This window comes from Lepidothrix coronata, unplaced genomic scaffold (genome assembly GCF_001604755.1).
Source record: "Lepidothrix coronata isolate B3197 unplaced genomic scaffold, Lepidothrix_coronata-1.0 Scaffold207, whole genome shotgun sequence".
Classification (NCBI taxonomy): domain Eukaryota; kingdom Metazoa; phylum Chordata; class Aves; order Passeriformes; family Pipridae; genus Lepidothrix; species Lepidothrix coronata.
In genome coordinates this window covers 1,322,189-1,342,642 of record NW_016690387.1, presented here as the reverse complement: position 1 = coordinate 1,342,642, position 20,454 = coordinate 1,322,189, and the positions used below count along the sequence as shown (strand labels likewise).

The following is a 20,454-nucleotide window of genomic DNA, read 5'->3' as shown; positions in this document are numbered from 1 at the left end:
CACTTAGTTGAGGGGATTTTCCAACGCAGACAAGTGACTTTTCCTTTTGCCAGGGCACTGCTGTCAGACCGAGGCATTTGAACAGCACCACATTTCAGGGATGAGCAGCATCATGTTCGCAGCCCTGCCGCCTGCCCATGGAGAGAACAAGCTAATTAATGGCTTAGTTTAACCACTCTCTAGGACAGCAAATGTTCACACATTTCTGAGTAGTTTATTTGTGTTAAGGAGGAGAACTGGAAGAGCATCAACTTTTTTAAGGATTCATGATCTGGAGAGCTCAGTTCATCTGAAGACATCAGTCAATTAATCCTCAAGACATGATCTGAAGTGGGCAAGATTTTAAAAATTCTGGGTTTGTTTCTTTTCTGGAATCAGCTGCAAATCTGGCTTTCCATTTCAGAGGAAGGAGCATCCCATACTTCTGTGTTCTCTGTGATAATAAGCACCACATAATATTGCATTTTCTTGCTTGAATAAAACACTAACTTTACTAGGCTGGTACTGAAATCTGGGGTGAATCAGGCCATAAAGATATCCACTTGTGTAGACAAAATTTGTTTAGTCAGGGTGCTGCATTCAGATGTTCTCTGGCTATAATGCATCAGTATTATTGACTGCTTTGGTTAGTATGGCCAGAGTGTGTTAATAGTTGGAAACAAAACTGTAACTCAAGCTTGTGCTCTGATTCATTGTGGGTACTTGTTTACTTGTTAACGTATTTCTGGCTGTCAGAGATGGCTCCAAGTGTATCACAAGATGTGCTCCCTTGAAGTAATGCTGTGACATTACCCTGCACTGCCTTGGCTGGATCAGAGACCATCTCTCTCTGCGAAGGTGGAAATCTTGATTCAGAAGTAGTTTGCATCCAGCAGGTCAGAGCAGCACATAATATGCTTGAAAGACAACTTTGGAAAACCTAACCCAGAACCCAAAAAGAGCTGTTTGGAAAATCCTTGTGGCTTTAATGGAGCTGTGCTGCAGTTCACATTTTCAAGACATCTTGGGTAAAGTTTTCAATGCTGTCCCAATGCCATGAGAGCACAAATCTCACCAAATGGGAAATATTGCTCAATATACCTTGGGGAAAAAATGAGCTTGAGCAAATACAGCTCCCAGTCTCCTACATTGCAAAAAAGCTTCTGAAAGCTGGGGTAAAACTTCTGGAGCAACTCTGAAAACGAACTTTAAATCTAAGCACCGCTCGAATTCTCTTCTCTTACTCTTTTTTGCTCATTTTCTTTCCAAGTTTTAAATCGATTAAATAATTCTTGTTGGGGGAGGGCGAGAAGATCCCTTTCGAGGGGTCTGGCTGCCACCCGGCTCCCCGCTTCCCACAGCCCAGCCTCATTCCCTCTTCACAGTGACACCTACCGGCATTCCTGGTCGCTCCCTGCAACCCTCCCAGCCCGGGGCCGCTCTGCCCCTGCCCCGCTCTGCCCCTGCCCCGCCGCCTCTCCCAGCGCTGCCCGGCGGTCCCGACCCGGAGTCCGCTCCTGCCGCCCGGGCTTTGCTGCCGTCGGGGCGCGCTGGGAGCCCCGGCACGACCCGCCCGGCGGGACACAAACTTTCCCGGCGAGTTTCCCTGCCCTCTCCAGCGTACAGGGCGCGGATGGGGCCGGAGGCTGCTCCCGCTGAGCCCTCGGCGGGCTGCGCCCCTACACAGCCCCCGAGTGCACCGTGCCCCCGCCGCCCTGCGCGCTGCCAGCGGCGCTGCCGCGGGCGGACGGGCCGGGCCGGGCCGGGCGGCAGCCGCCGGCGCGCAGGGCGGGGTGTGGCCTCGCCATTATTTATGAGCTCCAGCCCCTATTTGCTCAGCTAATGATGCACCGGCGGCCGCCGAGCCTCGCCTCGCTGGAGCGGCGGCGGGCAGGGCAGGGCAGCGCCTGTAACTGGAAACCAGCGCCGGCTCCGTCACCGCGCGGCAGCTCCATTCACTCCTAAGGTGCGTAATTGCGGGCAGGGGAGAAGCGCGCCCGGTGCCTTAGGAGTCCAGCTGCCAGGATTACTGTACGGAGGAGACGGGAGTACCCCTGCAACCGCCGCGAAGACAGACTTTTCTTTTTATCCTTTTTTTTTCTTTTTTTTTTTTTTATTTATTTTTCCCTCCACAATGAGCCAGGTTTGGAATTAAAATGTTCTGGTAGCGGGAGTGGAGTCTATAAACTGATAGAAACCAGATAGAAATCGGTATTACTGGTGCCTCTAATAGCCGGGTAAGCATAACTTAAAGTTCTCTTTCTTTGCTGTAATAAGATGTGAAATGTCTCCGAGGGTTGATTTTTCCGGCTGCTCACAGATAGTTAAAGCAATGTTTTCCAGATTGGCATAGTCTATGTTTGGCAGGGATTTTTTTTTTCTCCTTTATTTCTTTTCTTTCCTCTGCTGAATGATTTTTCTTACAGGATTTAAGGGTAGGACCCAGCCTGTGGCACATGACACCTGCACAGCACTTCATAGCAAAGCGATACTGTACTTTCCAAAAGCAATACACATGGTGCAAGCGACCTCCGTGGCAGGGAAACTTCACCACTTCACTTTAGTAGCGGTTTGTCTGTTTGTTTACAGTTGGAATGGAGTGTAAGAGCAGAAATGTAATTAGACACTGCTTTTTGTCTGTCCTGTAAGATTCTTTAAAAGTACTTTCAAGGTTTTAGGTCTGTGAGTTGTCAGCAGAGATCATGTGCACGGGACATGCTGAATATAGCATCATGACTTACTGAGATAAATTCAGAACTGGGATATAAGCCCAAAGCAAGAGTCAAACCTGCAATTCAGTTACCAGCTCTGTAAATCTCTGAAATTAAACCTATTTCCATTAGGTAACTCACATGTCAGGCACCCTGAGGTGCCTTTTTGGCACTGTATGCATATATTATTTATGTGTCTAACAGCTGGGTAGGAACCATGCTGCTCAGCATTTGAATCGTATATGTGCCTGTCACTTCTGTGTTAACGGTGAAGATCTGCAATTTGAGCAATGAAATGTAGCAATGTTTCGCTCCTGTAACTGATTGCACTGGAATTGGCAGGAGGCACGAGAGTGGGAGGGAAGGAGTGCTGAAAGGGGTTTCTTTCTATTATTATTTCCTACAATATTATTTAAAGGAAGGGGGAAATCTGCACACTTGTTCCTCTTTGACTTTTTATCTTTATTGCAAAGAAAGCATAGTGCTACTACTGTAAAATACTAATCCCATTGCATCTGTTAAATCATATGTTCTGTATGATTGGCTATTTGTTTTGGCCTGACAAAGAAATTTTATCAGGATTTAATGCCACTTCTCTCTTAAAAGAGGGGTAAGTAAAAGGATATCCCATGGGCTAGTCACAAGGTTTTAAATTTAAAGCCCACAAAGCAGCATTAGTACTAGAGTTCGTGCAGCCTGTTTAAAAATTATTCTTGGCAAAAACTCTGCAACTATCGTTTTATTAGTTAACAGACCTTTAGAGATAATTTGGAACTGGGCCAGAATGGATATATTTCTCCTACAGACCCGATCTGTAGCTGGCAAATTTATGACACGGGTGTTTTCGTCAATTAGCAGAGTTGTAGAATTACTTGATCTCTGTGCATTTCTCAGTATTCCAGAGCAAATCATGAAGGGGAGTCTAGAGTGTGGGCTGCAGAGCTCTGCGGTCACTTGCATGCTCTCCATCCCACCCACAACTTTATATGAAGTCCTCATGCAGAGAGAAGCCTTTCAAAGCGATTTACAGTGAGTGGATCAGGAATGACAGAGGTAGTAATGAGATACGGGGCTTTTACCGCTAAGTCAGTGGTGTGGATCTGACCCAAACCAGCGGTGACCTAAAGTCATCCCTGCCTGACAGCTCATTCCTGCCGTGCCGTGGTGCTTACAGCCGGTTCTTTAAGGACAGGTGTGAACCTCAGAGGGGCCGAATGAACAGGCATGTAGAAATACTGGCTTCCACTGGAGGGACTGTAGTGCTGGAGCAGAGCTGAGGTAAAATGCAGGATGATTACACAGGCAACAAATCTCTTAATGAAATAAATGTATAGCTTTTAGTGCTATCTTCTAGCTGTGGGGGTTGTATCTTTCAAAGTGCTTCCAGTTGCCATAGAATCAAATATATCACCTGATTGATGAACTAGTAAGTGGTGTCTAGTAGAAGGGCTGTTTACAACAAAAAGACTATATATATATATATATATAAGCAGCAAAGTAGAATGGGCCTAAAATGAGGATGTTTTTTATTCTCACCTTTGGAGCTGAGCTGACAAAGTTGTTAGGATAGGTGAAATGAAATTCGCACTTCACAATTTTTGGAGAGATGCAGTTTAGGAGCAGATATGATATAGATATGTAATAATCAGCTTCTGATGTCTACTGGGTTTTATGGATCTGGTCCAAAGTCCATTAGAATTGTTAGGAAAGTGCCGTGACTCCAGTGAGCTCAAGTCCTTCTTGAGCTAAGAAAAGATGCAAAGTTTTGGACCATTTTCTGATCCTCTGAGAAGCTCAGGCTTCTCAGCAGCTAAACCCTATAAAATGAATGTAGAATCAGCAGATGTGCAGGAGGGGTAGCAGAAGTATCAAGTGTAATGCACTGTCCAACTCTGGGATTCTTAGTGCTCTGTAGAAGTCTATGAGAGGAGGTAAGTATCCCGAAACGAACTAGCCCAAAAAGCAAATGTTGACTAACAGTTTCAAGCATGTTGAAATACTTTTGGTTTCAATGTTTTGAAAGTCATGATGAACACAGTCAGGACTTCTTAGAAGAAGAACTAAAGGCTATTAGAGAGCTCAGCTTACTAAAAACTTAAAGTTCATTTCCAAGAACCTTTGATTTCAAATGTTAAAAGAAAACAACCAAACAACCAGTTTCCCAAACCTCCCCCTCTGAACATGAGGGAGACATGTCTAAAAATATCAGCCAGCTTTTTGTTCATGAAACTTTATCTCCTGTCCTTGCTTTGCTCTGCCTTGACATTTAGTATAATTATATTTCCAGCAGGTGGAATTGTCCTCATTTTAAATAAACTGAATCTGATGATGTAGTCTACCCTAACTGAAACTTGGGCTCTGTTGGTTCTTATGAACAGGCAGAGAGCTCCTTTTGTGCCAGCATAGAAGAATGCTGAAGAAAACCATTTTCAGACATACAGAGAAAACAGAAGTGCTGTACCTCCTTCACATCAGTTTTTATGGCTTCAGCTGGAAGAGCTTTCTAACACAAATCTTTCCATGCTGTTGTTTTTGCTCCACAAAATTGTATAAGAAGAGTAATGTAATATCTCTGTCTTTCAGGTTTTGTTTCTTGGATATTAAGTTGCAAAACTGAAGAGATGGCCTTTCTTGCAGTGCGCGTGTTGATTGGGATATTTATTTACTTTAGCGGTGTAAAAGGATCTTCCCAGCCTCAAGCAAGGGTGTTCCTAACATTCAATGGTAAGAAAGAAGATAAACATTCTTAAGCAAATGTTATGATTGAATATTTTCTTCTTTCCCTTAAGTTCAATAACTGAGTATAAACTGGCTTTTTGATCTGCGTCCACAATTATTATTTTGGTTTGTGTTGCTAACGTACCTGTCAGCCTAAATTTGATGTTTTTTACCTGAAGCTACCTATAGCTATACATGCTTAATTAATAAGACTTTCTCTTTGTTTTGACTTATTATGACTTACTAACAATCAAAGGTTCTATTTCTTATCCTTAATTTTGCTCGAGAAAGATGGTAGCACATGGTATGTAGTGGAAGCTATGAATGATTTGAGTTCCTTTCATTCAGTGCCCAATGGAGAAGCTTTATACTCTGAAAATGAGGCTGCCTCAAGGTTTACCAAAATAGTTAGCCAGGCACAGAGTCCTCTGAAAAAGCATCATTCCCTGTGCACTTTGTACAGTGTGTAGGATGTATGTAGCATGTAGCAATCACTGATGCCTGCGTATTGTAAACAAGCAATCAAAATTACTATTTTCAAGAGAAAGTTGCTTTTACTTCTGAAGTTCTTAGCAGTACCTTATTGCTACAATTACCCCAGTATTACTTATAATAGTAATTTATTCTTCTAGTGTTAATCCCTGTCTTAAATGCTGATTTTAGGCACCACTTCAGAATGTGTGTGTTCTTCACCTTACAGTGTCTGTTAAATTTGAGCTGAAATTTTCTGTCAGTAACTGTAGGGGTGTTGACTTTCTTGAGCATTCTGCCTTTTTCATGATTATCTTTGAGCTATGAATGCTTGCTACTCCCTGCACCTGATGCTGTCTGCAGTAGGATGGCCTGTGTGGTTCATTAGTGTTGGGATGCCCTGCAACTGCCATGGGAATATTCTGTGTGCTCTGAACAGTCTTTAAGAATCACTTTAAAAATAATCATGACAAGTAAGTATTTCAGACTGCTACTTGACACAGTGATCATAACTATGTAATCGTGAGACTGAGAGACACCCAGAAGGAGACCTGCCAAGTTAGACCTTCCACAAATACCACCCAGAGACTGATCAATACAAGGTGGTGTATATTATAGAGTATAGGGCCCTAAACTGATGAGTGCAATACTTACTAGGTTTAAAATGGCATGGTTATAGTAAAAACAATAGTAGGACTTGATTCCAAGAAGGAACTGCCAAGTGAAGAAGTAGAGGTGTGAATTTCTTTTTCTTGCTTAGATAGTGTGGGCAATAACTGTTCTGGACAACTCAGCACAGAAGCAGGTTTGGCTGTGGTTGTGTGTTGCACTGCAGGTTTGCCACAGTTATGCAGAACAGGCTGATTTGGATTTGCACATCATCTGCTTGATGCCCTTAAAAGTAACGTAGGCTTCCCCTGATCTCTGGTATGACCATGAAGTAGGAAGTGTTCAGGTTTTGTGTTACTCAGCCTTGTGAATGGGAAAGAATTGTGATGAGGGGCAAATGGTTTTAACATGGACTCGAGATTTGTTTTTCATCACAGGTATCCTGCAAGTCTGAAACACTGAAGCCACCCATAGGGCAAAAGACCCCAAATCTAGTGATTTAGAAAAAGTACTGAATGAAAATCTTAATTCCTCTGTTCCTCTCTGGAAGGAGGTTGTCCCTCCTTCCTTTAAAAGGCGCTATGACAGCTTTATGTTGCAGTGACCCCTTGATCTGGTGAGCTTTTGGGCCACAAGAGCCCTGCCACTCTGTGCTGGCCCTGGGGATGCAGCCTCACCTCACTGGTTCCTGCTGTAACCCTGCTTGGCTGCCTTGGTTAGACCTGTTTCTGAAATATCATGTACAGTAGTTGACTGTCCTGTGTCCTTTCCTTGATTTTAAAGTGATGCTTTGCATGAGTGAAAATGAGTCTCTAGCCTTGGTGAAAGTTAAGGTAAAGTAAGTGTCACCAGAGCCTTGCAATACTATCTGATTATCTCAAAACTGGTATTTTACTTTCCCTGATACTTAACAGTCAACCTTTAAAAAAAACCCCCACAATCAAACCCTAAAAAACCAAACCAACCAACCAAACAACAAAGAAACCCCAACAAACAAAACATTTTGAAGTCCAAAATTTTTAATGGGTCTTTTGAAGTCATAAAAGAAATTAATTATGTTCTTTATAATATGAGAACTATGTCTGAAATAAAAATTTTTTGTATAATATGTCAACAGTAGTTTTATTTTTAAACTTGATTTCCAGATGGTAAGAAACAGCTTTCATTATGTCAGAAGAGTTTGCAGGTTGTTATGTATAACAAGGTAATGGCCCCACCTGTAATATGAACTTATGTTCTATAAATCTGTTCATTTACATGAATACTGGTAAAAGAGAAAAAGGTGAAACTTTGTGTTAATCTCTAGCAAAGTGTGATAACACACTTTCTTCATAAGCTGCTTCATAGCTTATTGTTTTTAAATCATGTAGGAATATCAAGTTATTGGCCGTCTCCTTGCCCTGAGAAGCTGTCAGTTTTTATGGAGAATTGTCACTCTTTTAAAGTGCATCATTTGAAAATAAAACTATAATTAGGTCTCCTTATGTTTTAAATGACATTAGACAATAAAGACAAGTCATTCAAGCTTAGGATACTTACATGATATATTTCAAGTTCTGAATTGGATTTGGCTTGGTGTCTACAATTACATTACATAAGTTTTGGGGGTAGAATGCATACAGGAGGAGAAAATGAGTGATGCTTTTCAAAGCTAACCTGCTCCTTCAGGATCAAGTCAATTGAGCTTATTCACACTGCAGCATTTCTCATGGGAAAATCCAGCAAGTATCTTGACCTATTCTGTTTTTCATCAGGAAAGATAAAAATGCGAATCATTTGAATCATGGGCTGCTTTTCTCTTTGCCATCGACTTCATTAAGAATCAAATGTAATTAAAAAGTACGCCTGGGTAATACCTCAAGAGCCTGATAATGGGGATTTTGCAATTAACTTCAATGGATGAAGGACTGCAACCCTAACTTCTATTTTTGAAATCAAAAGCCTGGCCCCTTGTCTAATTAAAATGTAGTTCATGACTTAGCTGAGATTGTTAACTGTGCGTATGACGTGAGTGTGGAACTTACTGCTGTCTGCACCCCGAGTGCCTTGAAAATTGCAGCGCTGTACAGAACCCTGAGGCCTGATTTCTATTGCTTTGCACCTTGTATAGCCATTTACTCAGCTGAAAGAAAAGGTCAGGCTGAAGCTGAACTGCTTGCTGTGCACAGGTATACGTGGTTATAGACAGCACTGGGCCTGCAGAGAGTCAGGCAAAGGGACTCTCAGTTTGCCTGGAATAATTTGACGTGACCCAGTTGTCCTGTTCAACGGTGATGGTTCAAACCATCAATATTTGTACAACATCTGCACTTGCAGAGCCACTGCAGTTGAAGAAGAAAGATGGCTCCAGCTTTTTCTGATTCTGAAATTGCAAAGGTGTGAAGCCTGTGGTGCGACAGCTGCAGCAGTGTTGGGGAATCATCTGCTGTGTTGCCGTGGAGGATGCAGGTGTGAGGGAACCTGGGATGGGGGAAGTAAAGGACTCAGCATGTCACCCTACACCATTGGTGTACTGTTCTCCCTCCTCCCAGCTCTTCTGGCTCCTTGTCCTTGGAATAGCTCTTTCTTAATCTACTTAAATCACTGATCATAATTAAAGCACCATAGTTTATTTTCTCTCCATAGCAAAAGACTTACCTTATCTGTTTATGAACTATCAAGTATGGTGCCTGCAGTTTCTCAAACTATGTGCATTCCTCTTTCTTACTGCATGTTCCCGAGCAGATAATTGGGAGCTGTATCGTTCAGTCTTTACAGGGGAAAAAACTTTCTCAAATCAGTGGGAGTATTATCAGAACCAGGAAGGAGTTATTAGACCCCAGGTTAGTGTTTGAATTTGTTTCATACCATCTCAAATTTATTTTTGGATTATTGCAACCCTAAAATGTCGGGCTGTACCATTTTAACATAAAATTCTGAATTAATGAAAGCAGACTTAGTACTTATTTTTTAAAATATACTCGAACAAACCTTCTTTGAGATTTAAATTTTTATGGTGATGGACAACCAAGTGATAATTTCACAATCTATTGGGAACACTTAATGCATTCCTACCTCAAATATCTGGTCTGGCAGATATTTCCCATGCAGACTCTTCCATTGTCTCCAGTGAAAATTCCATATGAGAAGTGGATCAGGGCTAATTTGCAGGCGGTTTTGTTCCTCTCTTTGTCATAAAATTACTAGAACACGTAAAGGACTTTTAAGAAAGTATCAGTCAGCTTCATTAATGACAATTAAAAAGCATAAAATGTCACCAGAGCAACAGCAGCACTTATTCAACTGTCAACATATTTTAAAAGATTTAATGCAACCCCTGTGGTTACCCTCAAGGAAAAATAAAGGAACTGAGAACCATTTTCTTTGAGCTCTTGAGCAACAGCAGTACAACTTGTTTTTAAACAATCCCTCATTGTAATGTTAATGTTACCACAGTTAATAAAAAGTTCATTTATTATTTGGGGGACTTTGTGCTGATGACAGTCTAGGAGGCAAAGGTTTATGCTCAAATAGTTGATTGGATCTTTTTTGGTGTCCATAGAATGAAAGCTGCTTGCAAAATGAAGTAGAAGCAAAGCAAAAAAAAAATAGAGAAAGAGGAAGAAGAGATCCATGATTTTATTTTTGTTTAAATGCAAAACTCATCTTGAATGTTCATACAGTTGCCTAATTTTCAGCAAATTGGGTCATATTTTCTCAAATTTAACTGATTTATTGCTTTCACAGCTTCGTGGATTTAAATAATGCTAATTTATAAAGCATTGAACATCAACCATGTGTTAACACTTCCAATTTAATTGTCTCTCACTGGAGATCTAAAAACTTAATTCTTTCAACTAAAAGTAAAATTCTTTTTATCTTTAGTAGTGAAGATGGTATTTTTACACTTGGTCATAAAATCAGAGAATATTAAGGGGCTGCAATGGGCCTTAAAGGTCATATAGTTGCAATTCCTCAGCCTTGCCATGAGTGGGGAGATCTCCCACTAGACCAGGTGAGCCCTATCCAACGTGACTTTGAACACTGCCAGGGTTGGGGCATCCACAACCTCTCTGGGCAGCCTGTTCCAGTGTCTCACCACCCTCACAGTAAACAATTTCTTCCTAATATCTAACATAAATTTCCCCTCTTCCAATGTGTATTGATTATTCCTTGTCCTCTCACTACAGTTCTTTCCACCTTCTTTCCAGCTTCCCTGTAGGCCCCCTTCAGATACTGGGAGGTTGCTATGAGGTCTCCACACAACCTTCTCTTCTCCAGGCTGAACAGCCCCAAATTTCTCAACCTGTCTTCATAAGGGAGGTGCTCCAGTCCTCTTTTCAGCTTTTTGATCCTCCTCTGGGCTTGTTCTAACAGTTCAATGTCCTTATGTTGGGGACACCAGAAATGTAGAGGCCCAGACAGGGCCTCTAATTGCCAACTATGGTTGTTCCTAAAGACAAATGCCTAATTTACAAATTATAGTCTTTTACAAATTGTAGTATTTGGGGGCAATTTTTAGACTTTTATCTTCTCTGTATATTTCTTTCATTGCTTTGTTGTTTATTATTCTTTTTTTTCCTCTGTTGTTGAAATAAACAGAGGCTTAGTGCAATAAATCTTACTTCTACAGAAATTGAATTGCTTGAACAGGCTGTGAGTTAAATGTAAAAACAAAGCAACATCAAAAAATCAGGCATTTTAAAGGAAGCATTATGTAGAAATGTCAGTATTCTTTCTACAGTTCCATGAGTAGACATCCCACGTGCCAAATGACATTGAATCTACTTATTTTCACACTCTTGTTCAGTGGCAGTGTCACTGAGTTAGCTTCACTGTCATTATTGTTGACATAAGTATACAGGAAAGGAGAATTTAATGTATTCTTTCTGTATTTAGTTAAATGTGCTGTGTGATTTAACTTCAGTTATGAAAATGGTCGTGCAATAAAGCTGAAGTCACAGGGTCCAGTTCTGTGTTTCTTCTCCACAGTTAGTATAAGAGGTATCCTCATGGGAAAGCACAAATAAGTACATGTCTTCAAGGTAGTTAATTATCAGGCAACAAATTTATGGGAAAACCCTAAAAATTTAATCCTTCTCTTGAATGAAGAACTCATCCAAGTTTGATAAAATTTGAGAATTGTTTGTTTCTTGCATGATAATAAGTAGATCTCCTATCTAACAGATGACTTACTTCTTTTAATCTCTTTTTGTTCCCCAACTCAGTCAATTTGTCCTGTATCTGAACTAGCTCATGGTTGGTTGGTTTGCTTGTTGTTGTTTTTTATTTTGGTATGGAAAAATCAAACTTTATCTGAGAACATTTTGACAGATTCTACACATCTTAGCACTCTCTGCTTCTCATAGAAGAAAGCAGCTCATCTTGGCCAGTTCCACTGCTCTGACATTACAAGTCTTCCCTGTGTTGCCTGTCCAAGGCAAATGCTGAAGTCCCTACGTAGGCAGTTATATTGTCATTATTGTACAACACATCTTCTTTTTATGTTTAAAAAAACGTGATGAGAGAAAAATGGCACAGACATTTCTAATATCCCGTCTTTTTCAGGATTGTTCTGGTACCAGTAACAAGAGTTCCTCTGTGAGCCCTTTCCATACTGGATGAGCTCACAGTGCACTTTGATATGTGGTGCCGCACAAGCCTTTTTGTGTTATCAGATGTAATTAGTGACGTGACTCACAATAATTACTCATTTTATTGAAGTGCGTTGACTGAAATCCTGCCGTGAATAAATACGTAGACCAAGAACTTACCCTGTCATTTGAACTGACTGTTTCCTCAACATGTGTATTTTGTTCTTTTTGCTGCTGACTTTTCAGTGTTCTTAAGAACACTCCTTGTAAAAAGACTAGGCATTGTTTCTCAGGGAAAGGACTGTGCCTTAGGAATGCAGTTTACTCATTCACAGTGCACCTTCTCACTCGTCTTATTTTACGTCTAGATGGCAGGGGCTCAGCAGACAGCAGGTTAAAAGAAGGCTGTATGCTTTCCCCTGTTTATTTAATTAGAGAGTTGGGGTCTCAGGGATGCAACTGAGTGCTGTATTACCTATGTGAATCAGGGTGATGTTTAATGTCCTCTCTTACTGCGGAGTGTGCCAATTCTTGTTTGGGTAAGGTTAGTGGAGGTGTTGTTTCCTGTTCCTTTGTACAGCAGTATTTGGGATATTTGCAACTGCTCAGATTATAGGTAGATTATTTTTTTTTAGAAAGACAGTACAAATAGTTTTAGCTAATAATTTTAGAATGCTTATCTTACGTTCCAAGACAGCATTTTGAAGATGTCCTGCTGCCATCTTATATCTTATCTACAAGAAACTGTAGTCCGCGGTATTTCATCATTATCAGGAAAAAGAGAAAAAAATTTCTGAAACTCTCCATCCAACCACCTCAATAGAAATCATCTCTGGAACAGCATTTCACTAGTACACAACTATAGGGAGTTCTATCAGGGAGTCCCAAGAAACACAAGGCTCTATTAGGAACTCTGTGTTGTTAGGGAGAGAAAGTGAATTTCAGATCTGGTGTATGAATGCCCGCAAATCACCATGAGCTTAGAGACTGGTCTGTGAGCACCTTTCAGGGCTGAGCTCTTAATTTTTAATTTGGCCACCATCTCCCAAGTGTTATATGACATTTTTAATGAGATTGATAATTCTGAGGAAGGAAGAATGGTTTAGATTTTTTTGTTCTTTTGATGGGTGTTTTTTTAATTTTTATTTGGGGGCTGTAAATAAACACTTCATATAAAATACACCCTCTTTTTATGAGAAGATTTTACTTGCAGTAGAAATTTCAAATGCAAATATGATTCTGTGAAATGCAACATTTAGTAAAATTCAAAAGTCTGGGAATGAATACCCAGACTTTCAAACAGTTCTGCTTAATTTTACTCATTGCTCTGGAAATAAATTATTGCCTCACCAGAATTATCTTCTAGAATATGGATGAGGAGACATTACAATCAGCTCGGACTGCCAAGTTGCTTAATGGGAAAAAAATGTGTATTGGCAGTTACTTTTATTTCAAAAAAAAACCAACTAACCCCAAAGTCAGCTGAACCCAAATTCTTTTAGTTACAGGCACTGCTTTCAGCCATTAAACAGGTCAGACTGGCATTCCAAAATTAAAGAAAAAAATTGTTTTAGAATTACATGGCGAATGTATAATGGATTAAAATTCACTTTCAACTGTCTATCAACTCAACTATGGTCTCCTTTTAGAATTTCCTTTGCAATTTCACAGATCCTGTATTGCTTTGAAACGCAACTGAAAAACACAGGGTCTAGTAAATCCTTCCCTGAGAGTAATAGGCTTTCTCAGTCACCTGTTCTCATGATCATTTGTTGTTTTTTCTTAGAATTTTTTTTCTCTTGCTTAATACCATTTCTCTTTACCATTCTTAGTGAAAAATGTGTTTACTTTTAAAAGCTGTTAGTTATGCAGAATAAATCAATTTATCTCAGCTAAGAATCAATTAAATTGGGAAAACATTTGTCTTCTTTTAACATCTTTGTAAATCAGGCTATATCTCTCTGTCTCCCAGCTTAAAGGAGCTGCAGAGTTAAATTTACAGGGAGGATAAGGGAAATATGCAAGGCAAGTGTCTGATAATTCATTTCAGTGGCTCGGAATGGCAAGGTTTGTTTTCTTTCCTTCTCGTGCATGCAAAGTTTTGAACAGCAGAAGGAGAAGATAAGCATCATGGTATATATGGACACCACAATTGATAGTGTAATAGGAAACAGGGAGGGAAAGATGGTAACAGTAGATGTATTTATAATGCTGCAATGATTTACTTTTAATGCAAAAAGGTGTGTGTATTCAAAACACTGTGTCAGAGGTACATCAGTACGTAAACCTGCATTTTCTGTTCGTTGATACCTAGCATTTTACTAGGTGTGAACCTAACACTGATAAAGAAACTCCTTGAAAACAGCTACTGATCCACTGAAAGTGGATTTTCCTTATCCTCTGAGATATCCACTGAGTCATAACCAGCCAGGGAACAAAACACTGTGTTTTCCTTGGGGCCAACACTATTGCACACTGCTTTGGCCTTTCTGATGCGTTACAATGGCACAGGATACACATCGTGACACATCTATTTTTTATAGTTCTTAGAAATTCCTCCTTGTCTGGAATAACCAGCCTGCATGCCTCTCTGAGTCAGTCTCTGTGTTAGTATGTTGAGTGCTCTTACAAGGCACAATATCAAATTAGTACTCAAAAGTGTGAGCACTTGCATTGTCAGAATAGCACTCTCTGTTTTTTTAATATCAACCAATTAAGATGTTATTTTCAAGGAGAGGCTTGGCATTTTTTCAAAAATTTACTTCTTGAGGCCTGAAAAGGATTTAGTTGGCATGTAGAAATGATCCCAGGCTTAGACTTTTCGATGGCTTCAACATGAGCGCAGCTGGAATTTTTTAAGCTGATTTGAGTAAAAACCCACTTCCTGCCACTGATGAAAATAATGCACTATAATTTTATTGTGTTTTTTTTCCTAAAGCAGACAAACCTACAGCAAAGACAAAATTGTTTAAAGCCCACATAAGGTGTTTTATTGTGGTTCGCATTAGGGAATTAAAGCTGTGCATATATGCCTGTAAAGCTATTACCTCTGATTTAATAACTTATCATCTTTCTAGCTTTGGTAAGTCCCTTTAAAATGAGAAGGTTGTCAGCCATTCATTTCTCCAGCAGAAACACTTTTTTATTTGTGGATACTTGGGAATGTAAGACTTTTTCAAATAAAATTTTCAAAAGTATAGTAGGAATAAAGAGTCATTTGCCGGTGGTTTTTATTTCACTGAATGTTCCTTCAACCTTCCTCTCTATTATTTCCTGATCTCAGGTAAACATGTTCCTAAGTTCACACCAACAGCTGAAAAAGTGTGTCCTTAAAAACTAAACTGCATAAAATTGCAAAAAAATAATTTGAAACTTTCAGATGTAGTCAGATATATTACAATATATGCTAGTAGTGCTCAGAAAGTGAAGCTAGGAGAAGACTTACAAACTTGGCCAGCATAGTTTGGCCCACCAGCCAGGTCTATCCAGCAAACCACAGACTTGTATCTGGTCCTGTTTTTTGCTTTGAGACATGGGAGAATCTGCTTGGACAGTATATGCTTCCTTAGCTGATGAATTCTTCCTCCCCAGCACCCAGAAGACAAGCAGTGGGTTCATGAAGCACTGACATGGCATTTTCAGAAGAAAAAGAACATGAGTCTTTCTTCATTTTTGTGTATATTTGCCCCTGGATGGGTTAGAGCAGGCGCTGGAGGAGAGAGGCAAGCACAGGAATTCAACATCTCCCCAGCATCTGGGAAGAACAGACCACCCTGATGCAGGGGCTCTGAAGAGGGTTTTGTAGAGGAAGGTTGTGCCAGCTGAATCAATACTGGGGCAGGTTTCTTACCTACTGTGGTAATTTAGATGTATTGGGGGGTGGCAATCAAATAGAATTGTTAAAACAAACAAATAAACCAGCAAATCTTTCTGGAGTTGATTTTTTTTTTTTTTTTACAGATACAGGAATCTACCTCAAATGATGACTTAATTTCCATTTGCTATTTTAAAAAAAATGAAATTATTCCAGATTCTCAGGGTGCCATTGCCAAAGAAATTTCCTTCATAAAAACACTCTAGATACATGCAGCACTGCAGTACAGTGATGAAATCTCCATTACTATTAGTATTATATTTGTGCTTCAATTCAGTGCATTTTTATTGGTATGGTGTTGGTATTAGTATTGGTACTCGAGGCAAGCATGGAATGCTGGTTATGAGGCAGCCTGTGCTTCTCCTTGTATCCTTAGTTCCTCTCTTATCTTGTCCTTAAAGAGGTGAAAGAATTCTGCCTGGTCTTGTCCAAGAGGCAAGCAGCTGAGTTTATTCTTTTCAGTCTGTGTGGTGACTGTGAAGGACCTTTGCTTTAAGGTTATTCTCTTTTACACGAGGGTACAATGGCATTGGAAGGGGTTTATTGCTTGCTTTTGGCTGTTGAAGGCATCCCTAGGCAGCTGGAAATCCCTTTCAGATTGGGTTGGATGTGAGAGAAAACATGTAACATCTAAGATCAACTAAACTTGAGATTGTAACATCAATAAACCACAGCACTCTGAATAAACAAGGTGGCCACTCACTGTTTACTGTTCCTTTTGCTTATTTTTCCAGCCCTGTGTCTGTGATAGCCCCAACCTGTTTGCTGAGCAGTTTAAAATGACTTTTTTTCGAAATAGGTCTGACTTTTAGTTGATAGGTATAAATTGTATGCGGAAATGTGTCAGAGAGAATTAGCAGCTTGTGGGACATTTTTTCTCTAAAAGGCTCTTTCAGGAAAGCAGCTGTTCATCAGTGGAGAGCGAGAGGGTGGCATAGGAGGCACCAAGAGGCAAAAGGGTCTTGTAGAGATTATTCACAGGCACAAGATACTGCACCCCAGCTCACGCAGTATGAGAATATTCAGCCTTAATATCTGCTCCAGAGGTAATCTCCAGTTCCTTTGAAGCTGATTTCAAATGTGATATCAGATCTTCTCATGTTGAAGAAAGTCCATATGTATTCTCTTTAGGGTCATTTAGGAGGCAAAATACTGCTTTCTTTATACAAGAATGGAGCATGGTTCTGGCCTACTGTGTCATTTATATGTTAAAATTTTCTGCAACTGTGCCAATTCATTTGTTTTGATTTGTGGAGATGAAAGAGATTGCTGTGACCATTTTGGACCCTGCCAGCATAACAGGTTCTGGCAAAATAGAGGAACCTCAGTGAAGGGCCACCAGGTGGTTATGGGTGTTGGAGCACATGGTAAACAAGGAAATGATGACAGCCGAGTTTCTTCTCATGGCTGTCTGATGGGGAGAGTCAGACTCTTCTTCTCAGCAGTGCACAGTGACATCTGTTTAGATGCTAGGACTTTTTTTATTTCTTCTTTTTTTTTCTGTTGGTTGGTTGGTTGGTTTGGTTTGGTTTTTAATTATAAGCATAGTGAGACATTGGAACAGTTGTGTAAGGAGGCAGCAGACTCTCCACTGGTAAATGAAACTCAGCTAGATGAGGTCCTGTGCTCACTTCAGTAGGTAGTTCTGTTTTGAGCGGGATTTTGGCTGACACAACCTTCAGATGTCATTTCCAACCTGCATGTTTTGTGGTTCTGTGATTTTATCAGTATCAGCAGGTGTGAGTCTTAAGGCGTTGGTAACTGTGTTGGCAGTGTTTTCAGCTTATCTGTTAAAGCAGCTCTGAAGAAGAAAGTTAGCTTTTCTCAAAAAGGTCAGAAATCTGACCCAAATGACCTGGCAGCCTGTGTCCACAATGAAGGCTATAAACACTCAACATCAGGAATTTTTATTTAGATGCTTACTGCAAATTATTGTGCCTGAAGTGTGAGTTTCCAAGATTGAAACCTTGCATGTTGTGTAAATTGTTTTCTTACACTTTAATACAATAGATTTCCCTGGTGTGGAAGAGAAAGACATGAGTCTGTATTTGCACAGTAAAATATAACAATTCCTCTTCTAAAGAATGGCAGAAATCCTAGATATGCAGCATTAAATGAAACTATATGAAAGCAATGTCAGATGATTCTGCCTATGTTTTCCGTACATAATCTCCTTTGTTCTCTTGTTTAAGAAAAAGAGATTGCCTTCTTGTTAAATCAGTACATGTTATGATGGAGTGTGCATTATGTAACTAAATTTACAGGTGCGTAATTTATATGTTTGGTTTTGAAATTCTATTGAACTTCTTTACTACCAGGTCAGAAGAAAGGTTAAATTATATAAGTAACATTGACCAAATTTCACAGTATCCATTTGGTCTCACAACAAATATTAGAACTTGTTCTGGTTCTGGTTTATTTTTGAAGTTTGTATCTGTACATATGTGTAATGTTACATAGAGCAGATAAAGCAGACTTCTACAGTACATGCTGTGTTTGGGGAGGTATATGTGTCTACTTCTGGGCAAGCTTTATGTTATCTGATGTATGACAGTTGTCTAGCAAAAAATATTTGCAAAAATAATACTAAAATGGAAAATCCAGAGTAAAAGATTTTAAATTACGTGGCCACATCCTGTTTTGAATGCATAAATTTGTCCAAGATATTTAATTTTCTTTCCTTTCAGTGCACACTCAAGCTCTGCTCTTTAGTGATGTGTGTGCACACATACATATGCACAACCAGCATAGAAAAAATTAGTAATCTGATGCATAATTCTGAGTTTAACCTTTAGCTGTCATGTGATCTATACTGAAATATTTTGAATATTTGAAAAATTCCTTGGGACTGTATTGATTGTTAGGCTGTACGGACTTAGGGAAGGTTTGTTTAACCTCTCTACAAGGCTGTGATGGTCTCTAATTGGCATTATTCATCGGAGTCACTCTATTTTTCCTGTCTCTGGAGTCACAGAATCATGTGGTTTGGAAGGGACCTCCAGTCAACACTATCAAAGTAGATCTGATTATATCAGGTTGCCTGAATGACTACAGTGGTGGAAGCCCCACCCTTTAGTATCAGTGTTCCAGTAGCCTCCCAGCAGGTCATTTCATGCATAAGTAAGATGACTAATTCCCCATCCCTGGAAGTGTTCCAGGCCAAGCTAGATCAGGCTTTGAACAACCTGGTTTAGTGAAAGGTGTCTCTGCCTATGGGGAAATGAAACGAGATGAAGTTTAACATCCCTTACAACCCAAACCATTCTATGATTGATTCTAAAAGTTCCCCTTTTCATTCGTTTCTTAAAACTGAACAGACCTTGTTCTCTCATTTCTACATGTGTGCCTTGTGGTCCAGAAACATTATTTGTTCCTTGGCTTATTTTTAATCTTCCATTCTAATGGTGAGCTGCTTGCTTCAGTAATTGCTCACCATCTCTTCACTCCTCTCCAGGTTCATCTCTGCATATAATAGGAATAGAGTCTGGCTCTATGTCTATTACAAGAGTTTGTCATTCAGCCACTTTAAAACTGACTAAAATCAGAATCAGAACAATATATCTTTCTGTGTGTATACTCACTGACTATTAAGTTGGTTTAGTGTCCATTTGGGGAAGAAAAAGGAGATTTTTTTTGCCCCAATGCAATTAGAGTCAAATATTGAGCTGGTTTGGTTTTTTTTTTCCAGAGAATGTGAACAAATGTGATTTAAGTACCCACGGCAGTTGTTTAGTGTATTTTGAAGTTGGATTTCATGATATTATGAGGAACTCACCTGCAGCCATTTTTAGAGAAGTTTCTCTATAACTTTCTGAGGATGCCTTTTGATTCCTTCACGTAACTCAGCTCCTATATGCAGTTTAAAAGGAAAAGCACGTTTACCAGTTCCCTATTAATTTACATTTTGGGCATTAATCCTTGTCACTGGGGCAATCCAAAGCATTGCATCATTTGGTAATACCAAAATAGGAGCAAAATCTCTTGTATACGAAGAATAAAATAGAATAGATCTCAATTCACTCCTTTAGATTCTCTGCAGACAAATTCATTTCCATGTGGTAAAGGATAGATGGATTTTGTCTGTAATGGGATATTCATTTTCATTTGATCTCCCTTAATCCTGAAGATATGGGTTTAGATCCCAGAGCCATTGAAAATATTAGCTTGATGTTTCCATCAAGCTTGAAAAGCTCTGTGACTGAAGGCTCTCAGCAGCTGTTATCTGCTATAATAAATGCCAGTGATAAAAAAGACTAGACAAGCTGAGGATTTAAGAACAAATAAAAGTATTTTCTTAATTAAGTTAGGAAAAAAAATCCTTTGCTGATTTCTTTATTGATAGAAAAAAGTACCAAGATTGTTCTTTTCCACAAATACTGCTTAGGATTTGGGGGTCACAGTTCATAGCAAAATACACCACCTCTGTTTGCCCAGCTGCCACACCTCCTCTGCCTTCTCTCCTCTTGTATGTGAGGAGGCTGAAAGCAAGGTAAAGGGAATAAGAGATTTAGTGCTGCTC

The 20,454-nt window shown here is 39.8% G+C and overlaps 1 protein-coding gene across 3 annotated transcripts in view; it reads left to right on the top strand.

Moving 5' to 3' along the window:
- Positions 1 to 1,829: 1,829 nt before the first annotated feature.
- Positions 1,830 to 20,454, top strand: part of SEMA3C (semaphorin 3C) — a 114,370-nt gene continuing 95,745 nt past the window's right edge. Inside the window, exons 1-3 of one of the 3 annotated variants that reach the window (XM_017832836.1) lie at positions 1,830 to 1,945; positions 2,123 to 2,216; positions 5,274 to 5,414. In XM_017832836.1, the coding sequence (XP_017688325.1) occupies positions 5,312 to 5,414 (103 nt within the window). In that variant the 5' untranslated portion in view covers positions 1,830 to 1,945; positions 2,123 to 2,216; positions 5,274 to 5,311. Of the gene's footprint in view, positions 2,217 to 5,273; positions 5,415 to 20,454 lie in introns of all 3 variants that reach the window. The other 2 variants (XM_017832835.1, XM_017832837.1) reach the window with 2 other exon arrangements.